The sequence below is a fragment of the Musa acuminata genome, chromosome BXJ2-6, assembly GCF_036884655.1.
Source record: "Musa acuminata AAA Group cultivar baxijiao chromosome BXJ2-6, Cavendish_Baxijiao_AAA, whole genome shotgun sequence".
Taxonomy (NCBI): domain Eukaryota; kingdom Viridiplantae; phylum Streptophyta; class Magnoliopsida; order Zingiberales; family Musaceae; genus Musa; species Musa acuminata.
Genome location: NC_088343.1, coordinates 6,136,142 through 6,154,978, shown reverse-complemented (window position 1 = coordinate 6,154,978; position 18,837 = coordinate 6,136,142). Strand labels below are relative to the sequence as shown.

General features: G+C 40.4%; 2 protein-coding genes across 6 annotated transcripts; both read left to right on the top strand.

The window, feature by feature from the left end:
- The first annotated feature begins 4,618 nt into the window (after window positions 1-4,618).
- LOC103987115 (uncharacterized) lies at window positions 4,619-11,138 on the top strand. 3 transcript variants are annotated; one of them, XR_010487545.1, is made up of 5 exons: window positions 4,619-4,922; window positions 7,187-7,300; window positions 8,142-8,225; window positions 8,915-9,081; window positions 9,168-9,582. XR_010487545.1 is itself a non-coding variant. In XM_065111829.1 (3 exons), exon 3 carries the CDS (start codon window positions 10,041-10,043, stop codon window positions 10,803-10,805), a length of 765 nt encoding a protein of 254 aa, XP_064967901.1. In that variant the 5' UTR covers window positions 8,919-9,081; window positions 9,267-9,910; window positions 10,003-10,040; the 3' UTR covers window positions 10,806-11,138. The 3 variants fall into 3 exon arrangements, 2 of the variants coding, with proteins under 2 accessions (XP_064967901.1, XP_064967900.1); XM_065111829.1 differs by lacking the exons at window positions 4,619-4,922; window positions 7,187-7,300; window positions 8,142-8,225 and adding an exon at window positions 10,003-11,138 and having other exon boundaries at window positions 8,919-9,081; window positions 9,267-9,910; XM_065111828.1 differs by lacking the exons at window positions 4,619-4,922; window positions 7,187-7,300; window positions 8,142-8,225 and adding an exon at window positions 10,003-11,138 and having other exon boundaries at window positions 8,919-9,081; window positions 9,168-9,910.
- Window positions 11,139-12,526: 1,388 nt separating this feature from the next.
- LOC135582162 (protein LAZY 1-like) lies at window positions 12,527-16,197 on the top strand. Of its 3 annotated transcripts, XM_065111827.1 has the most exons (5): window positions 12,528-12,927; window positions 13,006-13,072; window positions 13,179-13,951; window positions 14,970-15,246; window positions 15,954-16,197. In XM_065111827.1, exons 1-5 carry the CDS (start codon window positions 12,922-12,924, stop codon window positions 15,971-15,973), a joined length of 1,143 nt encoding a protein of 380 aa, XP_064967899.1. In that variant the 5' UTR covers window positions 12,528-12,921; the 3' UTR covers window positions 15,974-16,197. The 3 variants fall into 3 exon arrangements, with proteins under 3 accessions (XP_064967897.1, XP_064967899.1, XP_064967898.1); XM_065111825.1 differs by having other exon boundaries at window positions 12,527-12,927; window positions 13,006-13,951; XM_065111826.1 differs by lacking the exon at window positions 12,528-12,927 and having other exon boundaries at window positions 12,961-13,951.
- Window positions 16,198-18,837: the final 2,640 nt, after the last annotated feature.

Here is an 18,837-nt window from a genome sequence, read left to right as displayed (position 1 = left end):
ATATATATATATAATCAGTTTTTGTATAGTACAGCTATCAGTTTTTGTATTTAGATAGATCCCCTATTAACACACCTAAACAATTTTATCTATGTTGTTAATTTTAGGACATGTTTGATTGCACAAAAGTGGCTTTCTAGAAGTAGGATTATCATTATTATTGTTTCTTCTTCTAGTGTTGTTGAAGGATTTCAACAGTCAGAAGTGGCGTTAAAGGCCTGAAATCTATGATTAACTTGAGGCTATGCTAAATTTCTTGAGCTGGCTTCAGCATGTAAATGATTGAAGTCACTCGAAAGGAATGGACACGTCACACTCATCACCAAATAGATTGATACGTGACAAGAGAAGTGAGATCATAATGAGAAATTTCTTTTGACAACATTGACTTACCTGTCATTGAGGTCCATCTTCCCACAAGGCTTTGCTCCCAACTCAAGCTTGCCATCAATTATTGCACCCTCTCCCACTGCCAAGGGATATACATGCCAAGTGACGATGAATCAGATACAAGAGAAAGATCCAAAAGAAGCTTAAGATCAAACTATAATGAAGAGAAGTCGACCAAAGGAAAATGATATATAGAGAGCTGATAAAGTCGACCAAAGGAAAATGATTAGACCAAAGGGTGCACCATTGTGGTCTAATCAATAATGATGGAACATTTACAATGAACAATGCTTGCTACCTTCCAGAAAAAACGGGTTAAGTAACATATTAACTCAGATTAAGGAATCTACCATTTCACAAACATCACGCCACCAGGTTGGATGATGTAATAAACAATGCACACAAAAGTTAAACCGAGGAAGACTTACCAAAATTTTGAAGGTGCAAAGACCAACCCTACCAGCATGGGCATGCTGGTAAAGTTGGCTGGTAGGAAGTCTGTATATAAAGACTCAGACTAGTTGCTAAACCATCACATCATTGTTGGATTGTATGTCTTTGGTTCTATGGAAGAGGATGACCCAAGAGAATTGCAGCTGCTACACCTCCCCTCGACCCATATTCTTTCTGAAGCACCCATGTCCTTGGTGGGAAATGATCCATCTGATCATCCTTTGCTCGACCTTAATCTGTCGATGAGTGTTGGAACACAGCGATCATATTTCGAAGAGTCCAACAGCTTTGCAAAAAATCTGCAATTACTGAAGCAACAAACCGCAGAGCAGATCCAACTTACTGCTGTAGAGAAGGCTTACGCTGAGAGAATAAGGGAGCTGACAAGGAAGGAGATAGACTCAGCAAAGAAAGAGTTTGCACAAGCTAGGCTGGTCTGGGAGCAAGCCAGAGAGGAGGTGGACAAAGTGGAGAGGATGAAGGAGATAGCCACCAGAAATATGAACCCTGCCTGCTTGGAGTTCACCTGCCACAGTTGTCATCAACGGTTCCGACCATAGCAGAACTCAGTTACCATATCAGGTCCAGGCTCTTTCCGCATATGTGGGTCATCATCATTAAGTGATTTTTTTTCACAATTTAATGCTTCCATGTTGAGATTCAATCCAAAAATCAAGCATCCATGCCTTTGTTGTATCATTTATCCTAGCAAAATGTCTTTGACCATATCGGTAACACAGCCACTTAAGCTAAATGTGAAATAGGAACATCACTATGATCACTGAAAGGAAGATGTTCTAATTGCAAAATTGTGGACGTTTCTAGTTGACCTGTCAGATATTAATATTTTCTTCTTGAATATTTTTCATGTAATCCATGAAACAGTAATCATCTTCACAGGAAAATTATGACTAGAGAACAGAAACCTCTGCATGCTCATCATCAGTGAAGATCCATGGCACGCCTGCTCAAAAAGAAATTGGAATGGGGTTCAAACATACTCCAATACCCTTATTAAGAGTCACTGTATGGGGAAAATTAAGATTAACAAAAACAGTTCTGAAAATTTCAGGTAACCATTTCACAGTAAATTTCATCATGAGTTAAATATCACTCTACAATGTCAATAGTTTGAAATTATCCAACTGTAAAGCTTGAGAAAGAAAACAAAATATGAACACTTCTAGTTGTCATAGTAAAATTAACCCTTCATTCTTCAAAAGTCAGAGTAGATCATTCATAATAGCATGTTACCTTCAGCACACTTTAGAACTTGTTTATAAATCTAACCTGAATTAACAGAAGCCTCAATTCTAACTGGTAAAAAGGTTGGTATAATTAGGTACAAACAAATTATCAAAGGTTCAACTAGGACATGATAAACCCCTCCTCACCCAACATTTGAGACCTGTTTCCCTATACTCCTGCTAGCAAAATTTGGCAATGTTTAGTCATGTCAGTTGCTAAATGGTAAGGTACATAATACAATTAGACCTACTAGTAGATCAATCTTTTCACTCATTGATATTTTGTATGATCGTAAGAAGTTTGAATCATATTACCATCTCTTGTTGCAACCCTGTGTACCTCTTCATGCAAGCTGTAGGCTAACCAAGGGTTTGTTCATGTGGATGGTATCAGTAGGACTATTTCCAAGTGTCATCCACTTCAGACCTGAACACAACCGGTGATGAGTATCACTACTTCAACCCAACCCACACACAGTTTGTTGGGTGAAAGTGATTCTTAAACCTCTTCTTCAAACCAACAAAACGAAGAAGGTTGAGAAAATATTGCAGAAAAGAAAAGAAAACAGACATTGTGAAGAAAGAACTACAATATAACATCATTAATCATTCTGAAGATCAAGATTAAAATTGGTGGAATAGAACTAAAACAGAAACCCTGCAGCCGATAACTCACCCAAAACGCCTTTTAAAAGATTATGTGGTACTACTAGGTCAAGAAAACCTTTACTATGTTCTATAAGCAAATCAATTACAAGTATTGCATGAATTACAAGCTTGTTTATATTGGCTGTCTTTCTTCATAATTGATGTATAGCCTGACAGAGAAACTAAATACTAGTAACACTAGTATCATTGATTAATAGTGTTACGTATAAAGTTGTTCAGAAATAGTATCATTAATCGAGTTATTTATACCAGTAATACTAACTTATATGATTTTAATTTTTGGATTACATGTTCCTCGATTTTTGTATGACTTGACTAATCATGTGGTTGAATCAGCCTTGTCACTGGACAATCAATATATCACATGGCACATGCAGGACAATCAAGATATCAGATGACACATACTTGCATATGATACTATATCTAGCCAGTAACACAATTCACAAAAAACAGATCCACAAGTTTAAGGCAATAGTTTGAAGGATAAAATATTAGATTATTATAGTTGTGTGTTTTTTATTCAAATTATTTTTGAGATTTTTTTATGTTAATATCTATAATAGAATAAAAATGTTTTAACCTTTTTATTAGAATTTTCATTCCGCTTAGCCAAGTGTGTCTTACTACACTAAAGTGTGTGACTTGCAGCACTTGCCTTGCAACTCACTCCCAAGTTTCAAGGGTTATCAGTGTCCTTATATATCTTAATCTCTCAAACAACCTCGGCTTCTATTTGCCAAATTCCAAGTGTAGTCATGATATATCAATAAATATTTATGAAATTTTCATTGCTTTGCAAGTAACAAAACAAGTTCCATCTCATGCATTCTCTGCCAGTGAAATCATGTGCTGTGACCTGTGTTTTAGCCATTATTGTAGATTGATGAAACTCATTCTTCTACGTTCTATAAAGTCAATTTAATGCTTATGATAACTCATTATAGAAATTTAACTCTTTTACAAAACAGAAATTATCCATTAACAACAAAAGAAAAGAAGACAACGATATTTAACAATGTTAATTCACAAGATTATTATGAACAAATTAGGAAATTGCTCAGGAGATGATCATCGAGACAGAAATCCTCTGAAGCCAGAACAAATCCAAGTGAAAACATAGACACTATTGTCATTACTGGGAACTTGCTACAGTCACAGCCATCGATGAGATGAGAACTCAGAACCATCTTCTAATTTCAACTCATAATTCAACCTCTTTGTTTTTCTGCATGTTCACCGCTTTTTAACCAATTCTCAATCGTCAATTTCTGCAAGATCCCCTTTCGGTCAATCATCTGTATAAATCTCTCGTGTCCCATTCAGCATTCTTTAAATAACTTGCTTCTCTATCATCCGCCACAAAAAGAGTAAACGAAGCAGAACAAGGAAGGTACCTGGCCGATCTCTACAGCGAAAACTGGAAAATCGAACACCGGACATTCGAATCCGTAGATATTCTCCGGGGTTCGAAGGATTCAACAACGGCGTGGAAATCGACGACGTCCAACAGATCGGCCTGGTTGAGGACCAGCTTCTTCGTACGATGAAATAGAAAACGGGAGACAGGAAATGGGGATTAGGCTTAGGGTTTTTGAGGAGCCTGTGAACCTGGATTTGGGTGGCACGGATTTTGGAGTACCTGAAGCGATTCCCGCCTGCCACGAGTCGGGGCGGTAATTCGAACTCTCCGGGTCGGAGATTGAACCGGTGAACAGATTAAACCGGAGTCGTCTGAACGGGCCTAAGTTTGGGCTCGTAATTAATTCGGGTCCGGACTCACTCAGAGCCGGGTTTGATCAAGTTCGGCTCGCACTTAGTTGAATGCAAAGGCCACCATTATCTCCAACCGTGAACCACTCGTTCGCACGAGTTTTCAAGATTTGTTGTGAAGCGAACGGTTCCGGGAAGAAAAATATCAGCGAGATGGCGCGCAGAAGCGTCGCGATGCGTTCGATGCTGCTCTCGGAGCAGCCATGGCGGCCCTTCCGCCGCCCATTCTCGCTGCCTCCCATTCGATCATCCCTCCTCTTCTTCCCGAACCTAGAGTTAGGGCTACGTGGGGTACCGCTCTACTTCGGTGTTCTCGCGGCGACGCCCCGTCGGCGGCCTCCCGTCAGGATGAACAAGGCCCACCCCAGGAAGCCATCCTCAAGGCGATTTCCGGTGAGTCTCGGAAATCCCCATTCTGTTTTCTGTTACTTGATACTTTGTGGCTCATCAGTTTATTAACTTCTCTATTCCGATTGGATCCCTGTAAGATGCCAAATTTTCTTACAGCGTTTTGCCGGCGTGAAGCCACATTCAACAGAGTCCGGATGTATTAGACCGGAACGGAATGTACCCATTAAAGCTATTAATACTAATTAGCCTTACAGGAAATAGGAGGGTGAATAGTTGCAGGAAAGAGCATCAGATATTGGGAAAATTCAATCAGAGGATAGCAATAGCAGATCGAAACCTAATTTCCCCATTCTCCCTCCTCCCCTGCTCTCCCAGACCCAATTCCAACTAAGTATGAGCTTGATCTCCCTCATAACCTAATTAGTTGCCCCAGCAAGTCGTGCCTGATATCTGTGCTCTGCCTTAATATTTCTGATGTAGACCTTCATCATCAGCTTTCCTGACTGCATCTCTCTCGATTGGGTATATCTTTTCTCGTCTCTCTATTCCTTCTCTTTCATTCCTCTTCTTTCTACGGACAGTGGAGCAATGGTCATATGGCTTGAAGCTCTGTAATTAATCATGCTTAATAACCAAGCAAGAGAGAACCATTCTATATATGTTTGTCCATATATATCTTTAAAGAAGATATGTTTCATCAGGATAGTTACATAAGGCTCTTGAGATGTTAGAGCCTAAAATTGGATAGCAACTTCCGAAGAGCAGTTAATCCTGTGTGTCTTAAGTGTGTATGGTATTGATCCTCCATTTTTGAAATGTGGATTTTGAAACAGCTCCTTTTGAAATTGGTTTATAGAGGAGGTTATTGCAGAGGATAACAACCAGAAGTATATGGAAATAAGCTGTCTGCATTTACTGCTGGCTAGTATTTTTGGGCTTCTATCATCGAGGGGCATCCATATCCATTCACTATTAGAGTTTCGAAAGTGGGGCAGGTAGCTTAATAAACAAGGTGACATACAACGACATGACATCATGTCACCTAAAGGCAAAACATCTATTGGATCTTATGGGCTAGTTCATTTGCTGCTATTTGTCAGTAAAGTATTGGATCCTGATGTTTTTTTTTTTAACCTCCACCTTTTTAACATCTGTTGGCATTGGATCCAGAAGTATCAAAGTCTAAAGGGTTGCACAAACCACAAATGTTGTTATTGGTGGTACGGTGATAGATGATTCTACTAATGAATGGCTTGTTCTAGATAAGAAGGTACAATGTCGGTACACTACACCAAGCTACTCATTTTTCCGTTCACCTTAGTTTAAAGTCAATATTGCAAAATTTATTTTGTTTACATTTATGCTACTTGGAATCCACTTTGTTGCTTCTTCATGACACCAACGATAAGACATATGCCTGGCTCCAATGTTGCCTTTCATTCTAGTACATATAAGCAGCTAGGCTTTAGTTTGTTTTTTTGCTTTCTTATTCTAGAGCATAGTTACATTTGAGCTAGATGTATGGCTGGTTATCCCATCTAGATAAAGAACATTTATCAGAGAAAAGCTATATCTGCATTTGGTCTTCTAACTCTCGTGCTTTCCAAATACAAAATCTACTTTGGGCAAATGTATATTTATACTTTTCTTCTGATAGGAACATGGTTATAGTGCAGAATTATCTTGACTTAACAGCTTCTGATATTACATGGATGCTTCCAGAGTCTACTCAGGCCTGTACCCAACCTGTTTGCTGTAAATACAGATCAAAAGCTGGCCTGAGTTTATTAGCATTGCATTTGTTCCTGCTGTGAGGTACTCAAATATTTAGTTTAAGTGGTCTAGTTGATTAGCCATGGAACCTTATTTAAATTAATGGTTGAGATGCTTTCTTTTTATTCTATTGGCTAGTTGATGATTTGTTTATACAAAATATTACTATATTGATCCTGAACGTCTAAAAGGATAACTCATTCATCTTATGCTTGGGGTGATTTTTTTCTCTCCCTCAAATTTGATATTGAACTACACAAGGTGATGCTTGTTGCTGAATTGAAGCAACTCTCTTGTTAGTTCTATCAAGATGCATATGTTGATAAAGTTGAACCAGTTGAATGTATCAGTAAGAACAACTTAGAACAAGTAGAGCAACAATAAACTGAAAACAGAATATTGATCTACCCCTTCTTGATGGGTTCTCCATCTTTTCTACTACTTAATGAGCCAATGAGAAAAACTAAAAAGGCACTTAATTCATTTTTTATTATGTTGAATTTTTAATGTTCATCAATTTATTTTTTTTACAGGTTAATTTGTATCCCACGGTCAGGCGGTTTACTGCAATAGGAACTGGAGATGACGAATTTGTCCAATCAATGGTTGTTGCTATTGAATCTGTGATCCAAAAATCAATTCCAAAGGTTTGTGTTTACTGTTCCGTGAAAACAATCATGTTAGTCAAATAGTTCTTAGGATGAGTGCAAAGTTTTACATATGTATCATCCAAGTAAGTTATTATAGTTAGTACCTTCTGGATTGTACCTTCTGGATTGATAAAGAAATATAATATGACATTTTAAGAAGCCATCCTACTGTTGATGATGTTGGGACATGAGATAGGAGTGTTGCATTACTCAAGATTCTGATGGGATGAAGGATACAATGAGCATGTAAACTACCTACTTACATTTCTCGTCGTAGTAGAAGTTCCAACCTGTTGATCTCATACTTGTCTCGTGAGTGTTCCTTGCAGTTTATCTACTTTAATGAGTTTTCTCAATTGACTTGATTCTAAACTTGTATGTGGGTGCCATCTGGCAGCTAGAACAGTGATTATTGGTAACTCAGGCCATGTCAATACTCTGAAACTGCTTGGCATAGCGATATCAGGCTGATGGGAAAAAAAAAAAAACTGATGAAAGAAAAGTGAAAAAAAAAATAGAATTCCATGAAAGAGAATGTAATTTTTGAAATTGGATATGCATATTATAATATCTATATTTTGGGACTTGGGAGACATATGAAGAGCTTGAAATTCTTTTGTGGAGGACTTGTAGCCCCTAAATTTGTTTTTTGTACAGATGCATATGTAATGGTAAGTCAACTACAATTGCTAATTATTTTTGTCTAGTTTTTTATTCTTCATTGTTCACTAAAATCTTTTCTATCGCTGAGCTTTTTTTTCAGAGGCAAGTGATCAATTTTTTTTCAGGTTACATTAGAACATGATCTTTTTATATCATATGTTTCTTTTTTGAACAGGGTAGGGTGAGTCAGGAAGTTTCTTCAAGGGACAAGTATGTGTCAGCAAATATTGGACCTATTCGTGTTATCTCAAGTGAGCAGGTACCCTTCATTTTTTTTCTCTTTTCCCCCACATGCTACCTTTGAGAAATTTCATGCCTTGGATGAATATGCCTTAATTTATCTAAGACTGAACTGGAGGTATATATATCAAGTAAATCAGAGTGCTTGCTGACAACAATTATCATGTGGCATATGATCTGTGTTCCAATTGACCTTTCCAGGTCCAAGCTGTCTATAATGCCATGAGAAGATATGACAGGCTGAAGTACTTATAAATCATAATACACATGTTTCTAAAAGTGGTTATAATGGTTCCAGTTGAATTGACATAATCCATGGCAATTAGGAAGTTCTCAGGTATACAATATTTTGAATTTAGCTAGTTTCTTGCAAGTTCTTTTGCTTGTTTCCGTACGATAGATTTTCCCCAAAAACTATATGATTCCTGGCAGGTTGAAGGTAAAAGCTTTATACTAAATGCTTTGATCTTCTGCTTGTCTAAGTTTGCAAAAACAATGTGTTACAATGGTTCAGATCACTGGTCGATAGGGTTGATATTTGTTCAGAAAAAAAGAAAATTATTTATTGATGCACAGAAGTAATAGTCTATACGATGTACCCGTTTGATGCATCAGCATTTGACATAGCTTGTTGTAGTTATGCCTTTACATTCTATGCCAGGAATTTAAATGACAATGGCTAATTTTACCGCACTTGTCTGCTCTTAGTCATGACAGGAATAAAACCAAGGCTCGTGACTCTTCCAATCAAGGATGCTTCCGAGAAGCTCTTTTGTATATCCACCAAAATCACGTCAAATTCAATGTCAACAACTGAGCTGAACGTCGCAAGAAACTTACCAAGCTTCTCAATCAGAGACCACTCTCTGTTTCATGTACGTAGCCCAAATTCAATGTCTGCTCTTAGTCTCCCATTCCTTCCCCAACTCACATTCCATTTCCACCCCCTTAATCCCGACAGGACTTCGATTCCCATGCTCGTTTCAGAAACAGTCCTTCTGGTCACGTCCCACTCATCGCATGTCACCTCTGAAGCTGAAGTGGGTGTGTTTGTGTGCAGAATGCAGCCACCGTACGTACGTGAGCATCAGCAAATCGACGGCTCCGATGCTTCCATCTGCAGCTGGTCGTGTCATGGGAACTAAGCGCCATCAGAGTCCCCGGATACGTCTACCTCATGTACTGTGCGCCGACTTCCCGCCCTTGGTCATCCGCCGCTCTCATCATTCATCACCCATTCGCTAAATCCTCGACATGCCTCAACACGACATTCACTATTTTCCCTCGCCATATAGGGTAGTTTCGACATATCAGATAACATTTAAATATGCCGCACCGCCTCTCCGAGCCATAAACAACTTAATCTGTTGATCTTTTCTCGGTGCGGCTCGATCCGTGCGTCCGCACAACAAAAAATATGCGAGAAAGTGTCTGCCGTCGATTTTCGATCGACGGATCATGATACCTCGTGCGTATATTTACGCCTAAACCACCCCGAGAACAAAAGTCGACCCGACCGGCTAAGGCGGTGTAGGCGATCGAACAGAGCGAGGAGCGAGGTAGGCCCCATCGGAGAGAACACGAATCTCGCAGCAACACCCTCTCCTTATTTGTTGTCCATCTGAGATCCAACGGCGAGTAAGAATGTGCGGCCACGTCGGTCACATCACTATCACACGCCTCTCGCTCTGGCTTCGTTGGGTGGTAAGTAAAGGCCGGTAAAACCCTAGTCTTTCTCTCTCATCATTTGGGCCAAAAATATCTACAAATGTGAGTGTGTATATATATATATATAGTGAGGAGAAGGCAGAAAAAAGAGGATCCACAACAAGCAATGAACCTGTACCCCAAGGGGAAGGGAAAGGTCCACCCGTCGCCAGCGGCGCCACCGTCCGCCGGTGGAGACGAAGGAGGGTCCTCGGTCCATCGCCACGACGCGCTCGCCGTGCTCAAGCTCCTCCCGGCAGCGATCCTGGCCCTCACGGCCGCGCTGACTTGCGAGGACAAGGAGGTGCTGGCGTACCTGATCACGCAGTCGATCAATGGTCCCGCCGCCGGAATGGAGCCGAGGCGGCGCCGGGAAGCGATGCCGCCGGCTCATCGGCCGCTCTTCGTCTGCGGATGCTTCGACTGCTACGCCAGCTTCTGGTCGCGGTGGGACTGCTCCCCCGACCGCGAGCTCATCCACCAGGCTATCGAGGCGTTCGAGGAGCGCCTTGCGAGCTCGGAGAACAAGGGCGGTGGTGACGGCTGCAAGGGGCGGCGGAGGGAGCGGCAGGCGAGGGATAGAGCTGAGAAGGGGAAGGGGAAGCGGAAGAAGGAGCGGGGGAAGTCGGTGGAGGTGGAAGCGTCGGTGGTCCACGAGCTGAAGTTGTTCGAAGCATCGGTGGCCAGTGGAGCCGCCCGCTTTTCGGGCGAAGTGAAGGAAGCCTCAGAGACAGCAGAGCCCGCAACGGAGGTAACGGGCGAGGAGAGGTGCGGGGAAGAGGAAGCGGTGGCGGTGGCTGTGGCTGTGGCCAGCGAGAGGCGGAGGGGATGGCCGGACCTGATGGGGCTCTTCAACCCTCGTTTATGGAGCCTTTGGTGTCCGGGCATTTGAGGTCATTTTGTTTTCTCTCTATTAATTTAAATGAAAAAAAATCAAAAAAAGAGAAAATATAGAAAATATAGCTTAATTGGGTGGTGCTGTTTTGGAATTTTGAGTCCGCAGATGCTGTTTAGAGAGTTGTGTAAATTGTCCATGTTCCCTATTCCCGGTAGTTTTGCTGTTTTTTTTCTGGCCGGGATATAGATATGTGGATATTATTTAGATATGTTGTGCTTCACTCAATCACAGCATTACTTTATGTCTAATATGGCCCATGTAATATTGCAATAGCTAGTTTGTATAAACCAGTTTCACTCAAACTACAATTGCTATCGTTGGAAGCTATTTAGTTTTTGGTTTTTTGTTAGTGTTTTGCATTAAATTTTTGCATGTACTCTGAGTTGATTTTTAAGGAGAATTGAGTTGGTACGGTGGCTGGATATTAATTAGAGTGGTGGGGGTTTTCCACCTGCATGTTTCTTGTTGAGAGTGGATTAGTGCCCTGGTGAGTTTATAAGTTTGGGATGGTCTCCTTCTGAGGTGAGAGGCCAAAGGGGTCTGAACGGTGTGTTGGTTCGGGGGAGTCAAAAGGTTTTTTGGAACTTGCACCAGGGGAATTAATTATGTATATTTGGAGAGTACCAACAAAAGCTAATTAGTCATGATATATACGTAGTTTGGCTGTAGAGGATAAGGAAGGGTGACGTGCTACTTGCCCTGGATTAGGTGCAGGTGATGTTGGATTCTTGATTATTATTATTATGAATGACAGAGATGGTGTTGAACTGGTTATTAGTGAGGTGACAACACTTGGGATAATTATGAGAACCGGATCTAGCCTGACTCAAACCGGAATGGAACCAAAATCGAATTGGTCCAATGATTTGTCTGATTTCAAACTGAACAGGAGTTTCGGTTTTTACATCTGTGAAAGCTGAAATCAATTATTTCAGTTTGAATAATCGGTTTTGTGATTTTAAAATTATTTTAGGGTGAATTCTTAAATAAAAATGTTATGTTTCATAATTTCTTGTAGAGCGGTTTAGGTCTCGTGAAATGACACGATTAGCATGGTCAACTCGCTTACGGAGATGCCCGCTTCCATGGTGGTGCCCAAAAGCGTACATGTTGCTTTGGGACAGCAATAAAGGCCATTGCTTTGTTTTCTCAGTACTAATGTCATTATTCTACACCTCTTGTACTTTCTCGGTGTGATTTCGTTGCATGAAGCCATTTCGAGTGGCCCCAAAGGAGGTCACGGGAGATTGGGTGAGCCACATATCTGACTCGGATCACACGACATTGTCTATTGCAGTGGAGGGACATGGGATTTGGGTACAATGTATTCATTCGGAGTGTCATCCACAGGACATCCTTTTAAGCAGCCGCAAGCGTTGGGAAGGAAGAGAAGAACGAAATCAAGAGAGAAATATAGATACAAATAATCAAAATCAAATTAAAGAATACACCCCCAAAAAAATATTGTTGAAAAGTTAATTTGGTTTGATAATTTTTTTTTTTTGGTCTATTTTTTATATAAAAATTAAGTTTTTCGTTATATGAGAAAATTAAATATAATAAATTATTTTAATTTAAGTTGACGCAAACGTAAATACGGAGAAATTTTCTCGTTAGAAGTACTTACTGCAATGAGAGAACGCATGTAGCGATCCTCCATAAATCGTTGCACTCTTCATCGATGATATCTAACATTATGGAGATGGGATACTCTGTTCTTGGCTCAGCTAGCCTTGTCTTCTCTTGTTTGGGGGGTAACAACGATGTGCGTCCCAAACCTTCTCTCCGAAGATTTCCCTTCCATGTCGGCCCTCTCCACTGCGACATCGTGCCAAATGGATCACCACCACGCCACACCGTAGTCCCTCCTCTCTGTTCTTCCTGTCCTGTCGCGTTTGCTCTTCTGCATCAGAGCTCCGAACTCACGTGCTGTTTTAGCGTAACAGTGTCCTGCGCATTGCTTTGTTGTTGCCTTCTCCGTGTTCCTCTTCACGCACCATCGTCCTCCACACGCTCCCGCCTTCATCATTGAGACATTGCCCCCTCCCCCTCCTTTTATCCTCTCCGCTCCACCCCCTCCGCCCTTCCTCCAGCACACCCAGCAGCAAAGATGAAGGTGAGTAGGGAGGCCTTTCACTTCCTGCATTTGCCGTATTCCACCGTTTCCTCAACACGGTTTCGTTTCTCGCTGCAGCTTCTGGGTTGGATGCACCGCAGGTTCCGCTCCACCAGCGGCGATGTGTTCAAGGACTTGGGAGGCGGTACGTTCACCTTTGTCTGTTTCAGTGCTCGGTTGGCGACTTGACGTGTTCCTCTGGGTACACCGTACCGCGGTTAAGTTGGGACGCTTGTCTGTATGTGTCGCAGGCGGCACCTGTAACTCCCTCGCCGGGCAACCGTCGCTGGACGAGGACCCCAACCGAAGCCGTCGCCAATACGAACCCTTTAAGGTAAAAAGCCTCCGCCTCGATGCGGAGGTGCTCTTTGACGGCGATGGTGGAGGTGGCGGGGGAGATCCGGCGATGGAGGTGCTCTTCGGGGGGCTCCTCACCGTCGGAACCCTAGGGACTGGGTCCTGGCCAATCGAAGAGAAGGGAGCGGAGGCTGACGCCAAGGCGAACGGGGAGGTGGACGAGAAGAAGCCCTTGGTGTTGGCGGTGGAGGAGCTGGTCACGCCGGCGGCGCTAGAAGCGATCGCGGAGAAGGAGGCGGAGGCGACGGAGAGGGACCTGATGGTGGTGGGAGCGGAGCTGGAGAAGGTGCTGGCAACGGAGGCGGAGAAGGGCGGAGGCGGCGGCGGGATGTCCTCCGCCCGCTCCAGCCATTCCGGGGCAGCGGCGTGCCCGCTTCAAGGTTTCCCGTTCGGGTCGCCGATCGAGACAGCGTCCGCGGTGGCAGGTGGGCGGAAGGAGCGGCGGGCCTCGCTGGGGGAGCTGATCATGATGAGCCGGATCGCGGAGGGCGGCGACCGAAAGGCGGAGGAAGCCGAGTACGCCGGGGTAGACAGCGGGGGCCATGCGGAGGGGAAGCCGACGGCTGAGATGTGCTTGATGAGAACCACGATGGCAAAGCACCGCAAAGGATCGGACGGTGGTGGTGGCTCAACTCATGCTTCAACGGTGGAGACGAAGATCCAAAAGGTACGGATCACGAGATCACCGTTCATTTTTGCACAATACATCAAAAAAAATCATCAATTTATGATTCAGAGTCATCATATTCATAAACAACATAACGAGACATTGAATCCCAGTAGAGACATTGAACACAAGTAAACATGGTATCAATGTGTTTAAGATCGATCTGTCTGTCAATCATATGTCTTGCATATTGGGAGAACCAGGGAAATCCATAATGAGGGGTGATGTATGCATGAATTAATCCTTTTACCATTTGCTAACTGGGCAACACTTTGATCTTGGTTTTGGGTCAGTGATAAGTGTCTCTAGTGGCCATCACCCTGTGATAAGTGTCTCTACATTGAGCCAAGCTGTGCCCTACCTTCATTTGGCTCCATGTCAGCCAAGCCAATCTGGACAGTAACTAGTGCCAAAAACTGGTTGTCCTCTTATGCCTGCCTTACTGTGTGAAGATGGCACTGTTGGTTGACAAGGAAATTGATTTGCCTAAAAGTGAACCCATAGATAAAAGTTTTGATTGGATTGATGCTTCTTTCTTACTAACCAGCATATTCGATCTAAAGCTACTTCTTGTCTGCTATATCTGTAGTAGCTACTTCAGAGATTTTAGTGTTTTTCTGGATAACAAGAACACTTGGCTGTTACTTGACAACCACCTCATTAGATCTGAATCCATCCAAAAAGCACCTTCTTCATGGTATCTGTAGGCTACTTGTAAGCAACAAGTGTGGTAGTTCTAGAACAGATGTTTCTTGAATAAAGAATCTGTCAGCAAGTCACCTTGGTTTCTTGAATCATTGTACATCTATGTGGAAAAATGTTTTTGAAATCTTGCTAGCTTTGCTACACTGATAGTGATTTTATTACTCTGTATACATGTATGATCTGGAGTAGCTGTATGTTTCTTTGATCAGATATGTCAGTAGTGATTCACATCAAGAATTCTTGTCTGACTAGTTTCTAGAAAAACGATCCTCAACAACATCCAACCTCTAAAAGAGTTGTTTTCATGTTTCAGATCCTTCAAATTTTCCACAGAAAAGTTCACCCTGAGAGCAGTATCATGACTAAGAATTCTTCAAAGACTGGTAAGATCGAGAAGAAAGATCACACGGCTCTAGTTGGAGGCATTGATCTCAGTGGTACGGGAGGCAGCACACTGGCCACTTTGAAAGGTGAATGCAGAAAAGAAGACATTCTAAACGTCAGTTTCTGCACCGATCCTCCATCCAATGCTTTTAGTGGCTGCCATTCAAATATCAATCGGGAACACTGGATTAAGACTGACGCAGACTGTAAGTATCCCTTCACAATACATTCAGATGCAATCTACTGTAATCATTATATCTTAGGTAGAAGTAAAAAATGACCGGTTGCATTATGTTTGGAAATGATTTGCCAACTGCCTATCAATGTTTGTTCATTTTCTTCTTAGCATATTCTTTCTATAAGCTAATGAAAATAACTCACAGGTAAGGCTTAGGCACACATTCAACGCCCATCAAAACAAGACTTTCTATGCTGAACTTGGGAGCCTTGGCATCTCTTTTTCGTTGTTAAGTTTGTCAACTAAAATTCATTCTCTTTATTCTGGTTAAGGATTCCAAGAAAAAAAAACGTCCCAACACAGTTGATATGGTATCTGATTTAGGATGCCAAAGGATGACAGATGGCTCTTAGATATAGAGAGAGAGGTTCATATGTTGAATACTTATAGCACTTCTCTTGTCTCCAGCATTTCTCCAAAATCTGTTATTCCAGTGGTGAGATACACATACACGTAAGTTTAAATTTGTCTTTTTAATTCAAAGCACATCAGTACAATCTCATGTTGTTGCAGAAAATTTTCATGTGTAGATGAGTTGTCTGACCGCTCGATGCCTGTGAATCAGCAGATATTATGTGAACTGTAAATTCATCAAGTAAAAACTTCTGTAGTTGACATTTTCCATCTTAAAATCTACTACTGAAGCATGTGTTCTTCTGTATTGGGACCTGACAGATTTGGTGCTGGAGCTGTAGAAGGGAAGGAGCCAGTCAAACTTCCTGAATCCACACAAGTCATGGAAGTAAATTGAACCTTTACAACGAGAAGTCGAGTCGAAGAATAAGTTTACAGTGTGGAGGTAAATAAATATATTCTGAATCAGTTACCAGTGTGGAAGCTGCTGTCTTTCTGGTGGACATTATAATTTGTTCTTCATTTGTACCTTATGTACGTGGGAATAAATATATTATTATTACCACTGCTGCTAAGTTTCATATGAGAATTATTACTGCCATGCATATCAACAGGCAATGCTTCCACTTTTGGATCTTGGATGCTCGTCCAACTGCAACTGCACTAAAGCATGCATGACTGTAATGGATGGGGTCATGTGAGGAGCAGTTTCTTGAGTAGCTTTTCAGTGTGTTTGCGAGTAGGCAGACACTGCATGTGGCAGATGCTGTGTGTGGTGTTGATAGGGACCTGAAGAATTGCGTCTAAAAGAAATGGATCAACAGTATGGGACACTTATTTTTCTTTTATTGTCTGTGTAATGGTTCCTCTAATTGGTTTGTAACATTCTAATTAGTTCTAAATATAAAGTAAATAAAATTAAAATTGATTTATATAAATTTAATTATTATATTATTATTAATTTAAATTTAAATATTTTGATTACTGATTTGGGTCAAAAGAAGTTGATAGGTCAATTAGTCAATTAGATCTGAGTCATGGTAGTTGATATTAGAATCAACTTAATATTTTGGCTAGATGAAGTTTGAGGATTTGTTACGAGAAAAATTATAACATCCTGATTAGTCTCGTATCAGAAGTACACATCGTTGAGTCATCATTAGATTACACCTCATATGTACCATATTATGGTAAAAAAAATTATAACATCATGATTAGCTGCACATCAGAAGAAGTGGATAAGATTAAGATTAATTTACCGTGAATAAGATTAAGATTAACTTACAAGAATCTAGTCAAATGAACTTAATAAGTCAGTTAGTTCATCAAGCCGAGATCGTGACATGATGTTAAGTGTTACTAATTGTATCGAAGCAATATCCCTTGATCTGCCTCTACTCACAGCAAGAGATTAGCAAGGGTGTAAAACCAAATCAAATTGATTCAAAATAGATTTGATATAAATCGATTCATCAATAGTTCCATTTTGAAGATGATATACAATTTCAATTCGATGTGACTCTTCTTCACTTTGGTTAATCGATTCAAACTGAATCAAATTGATTTTAAAAAATATCAACCATGAGTTTGTTATCTTAATTTCTTAATTAGTTAATTAAATTAATCAAAAGATTAATTTAACCATATCATAATTTCCTAAATGATATGAGTCGAATTTCACAAATCTATCTCAGCCCAATTGGACTAAGATTTCAATTAGTTCATCGATTCATTTAAAAAAATTAAAAACTACTTAAAATTATAAATCATTTAACCTCACCAGATTAACCAGTTCGATTTGGTCTCGTTTGCACGTAATTTATTTTAACTAGAAATTAGTTCAATTTGAACCGATTTGAACAATCCTATCAAGGTATTATAGAGTTAGTTGATTGGTCCATCGCAAAAGGTTAGCCTCTCCCTCCAAAATCTCTTATGGTCACTTAAGAGCCTACAAAAGAGAAACGGATTAAAAAAATATTTAACTCGAGATCACAAGCAACCATTTTAGTAAATACTTAATAGGTAATATAATTATAAATATAAACTTATCAACGGTCATACAATAAAAGATTCAAGGTTTTCATGCAACAAAAAGTCTTCATAAATTTTCATATAATACTACTATGGAACAAGACAACGAACCAGCCCTAGATGCTACCTCAAAGGCTCATCGAACCATGTGTCACCTGAGTAGCTCCCGAGTGTTATATTGCCTGACATTTTTACACCACTCTATAGAGTTGTAAACTCCTAAAATGGCTATCTAGATGGCCTATTTCTAAGTAATTTTACCTCAACATGATGATTGTAAGCCTCAAACGACTATAAAAGCTAACCAAAATGGGATAGACAAACTTACCATAAACTTTCTATATACTATACAAAGTATAAACAAAATCAAAAGACACATACATATATTAGCATCATATCAAATACCCTATTTATAGCTTTTATTTATGACATTCTCCCTCACTTATTTACATGGATGTTGTATCACATCACCTTTGTTGAATCTTCAATTTTCTATTTTGGTTGCAATGTGTCTCTTATCATCCAAATGTACTCAAACTTTGGTTGTTGAGTAGTCAAACTTTGATCTGACATGTTGCTTTAACTCGTCGTGACTCTAACTTTGATGTGGGGTCGATAGAGTTGTGTTGATCCTTGTTGGTTTCTATGAATCCTTCATATAAACAAAAATATATTTTTTGTTATGCGTTAGTCTCTTAAATGTCTTATGCCGTTTGAATTGGGTGGACACTTATTAGAGCTTTAATGAGCAATGCCTTGCAGACTTTAAAGTTTTTTTTATCTTTTCTTTGTAAAATTTGTTTATCGATTCCTCTTCTACTTAGTTGTCGTGTTCAAGTAGGTTCACATTAATTTCACTTTTGATTGATATTTTGTTGAAAAATAAAACGGACAGTCTACTCTTAATAACACCAATCACCATTGGTGAGGATTGGATAATTATTGTCTTCCACCAAGTTTCTACAAAAGGTCTTTAAACCTATGCAGAACTCTTCTACTAGATAAATAAGAAAACCATAGTACTTGATTTCATCCATTCTCTTAAGAGTTGAGAAAACAAAGGTTACTCAACTTTGCTTGCCTTCTCAAGAGTTATACTCCATGTATCGAGTTGGTTACTAGCATTCGCCTACTCTTTGCTCACACTTATGAAGCACTCAAAATGTTTACA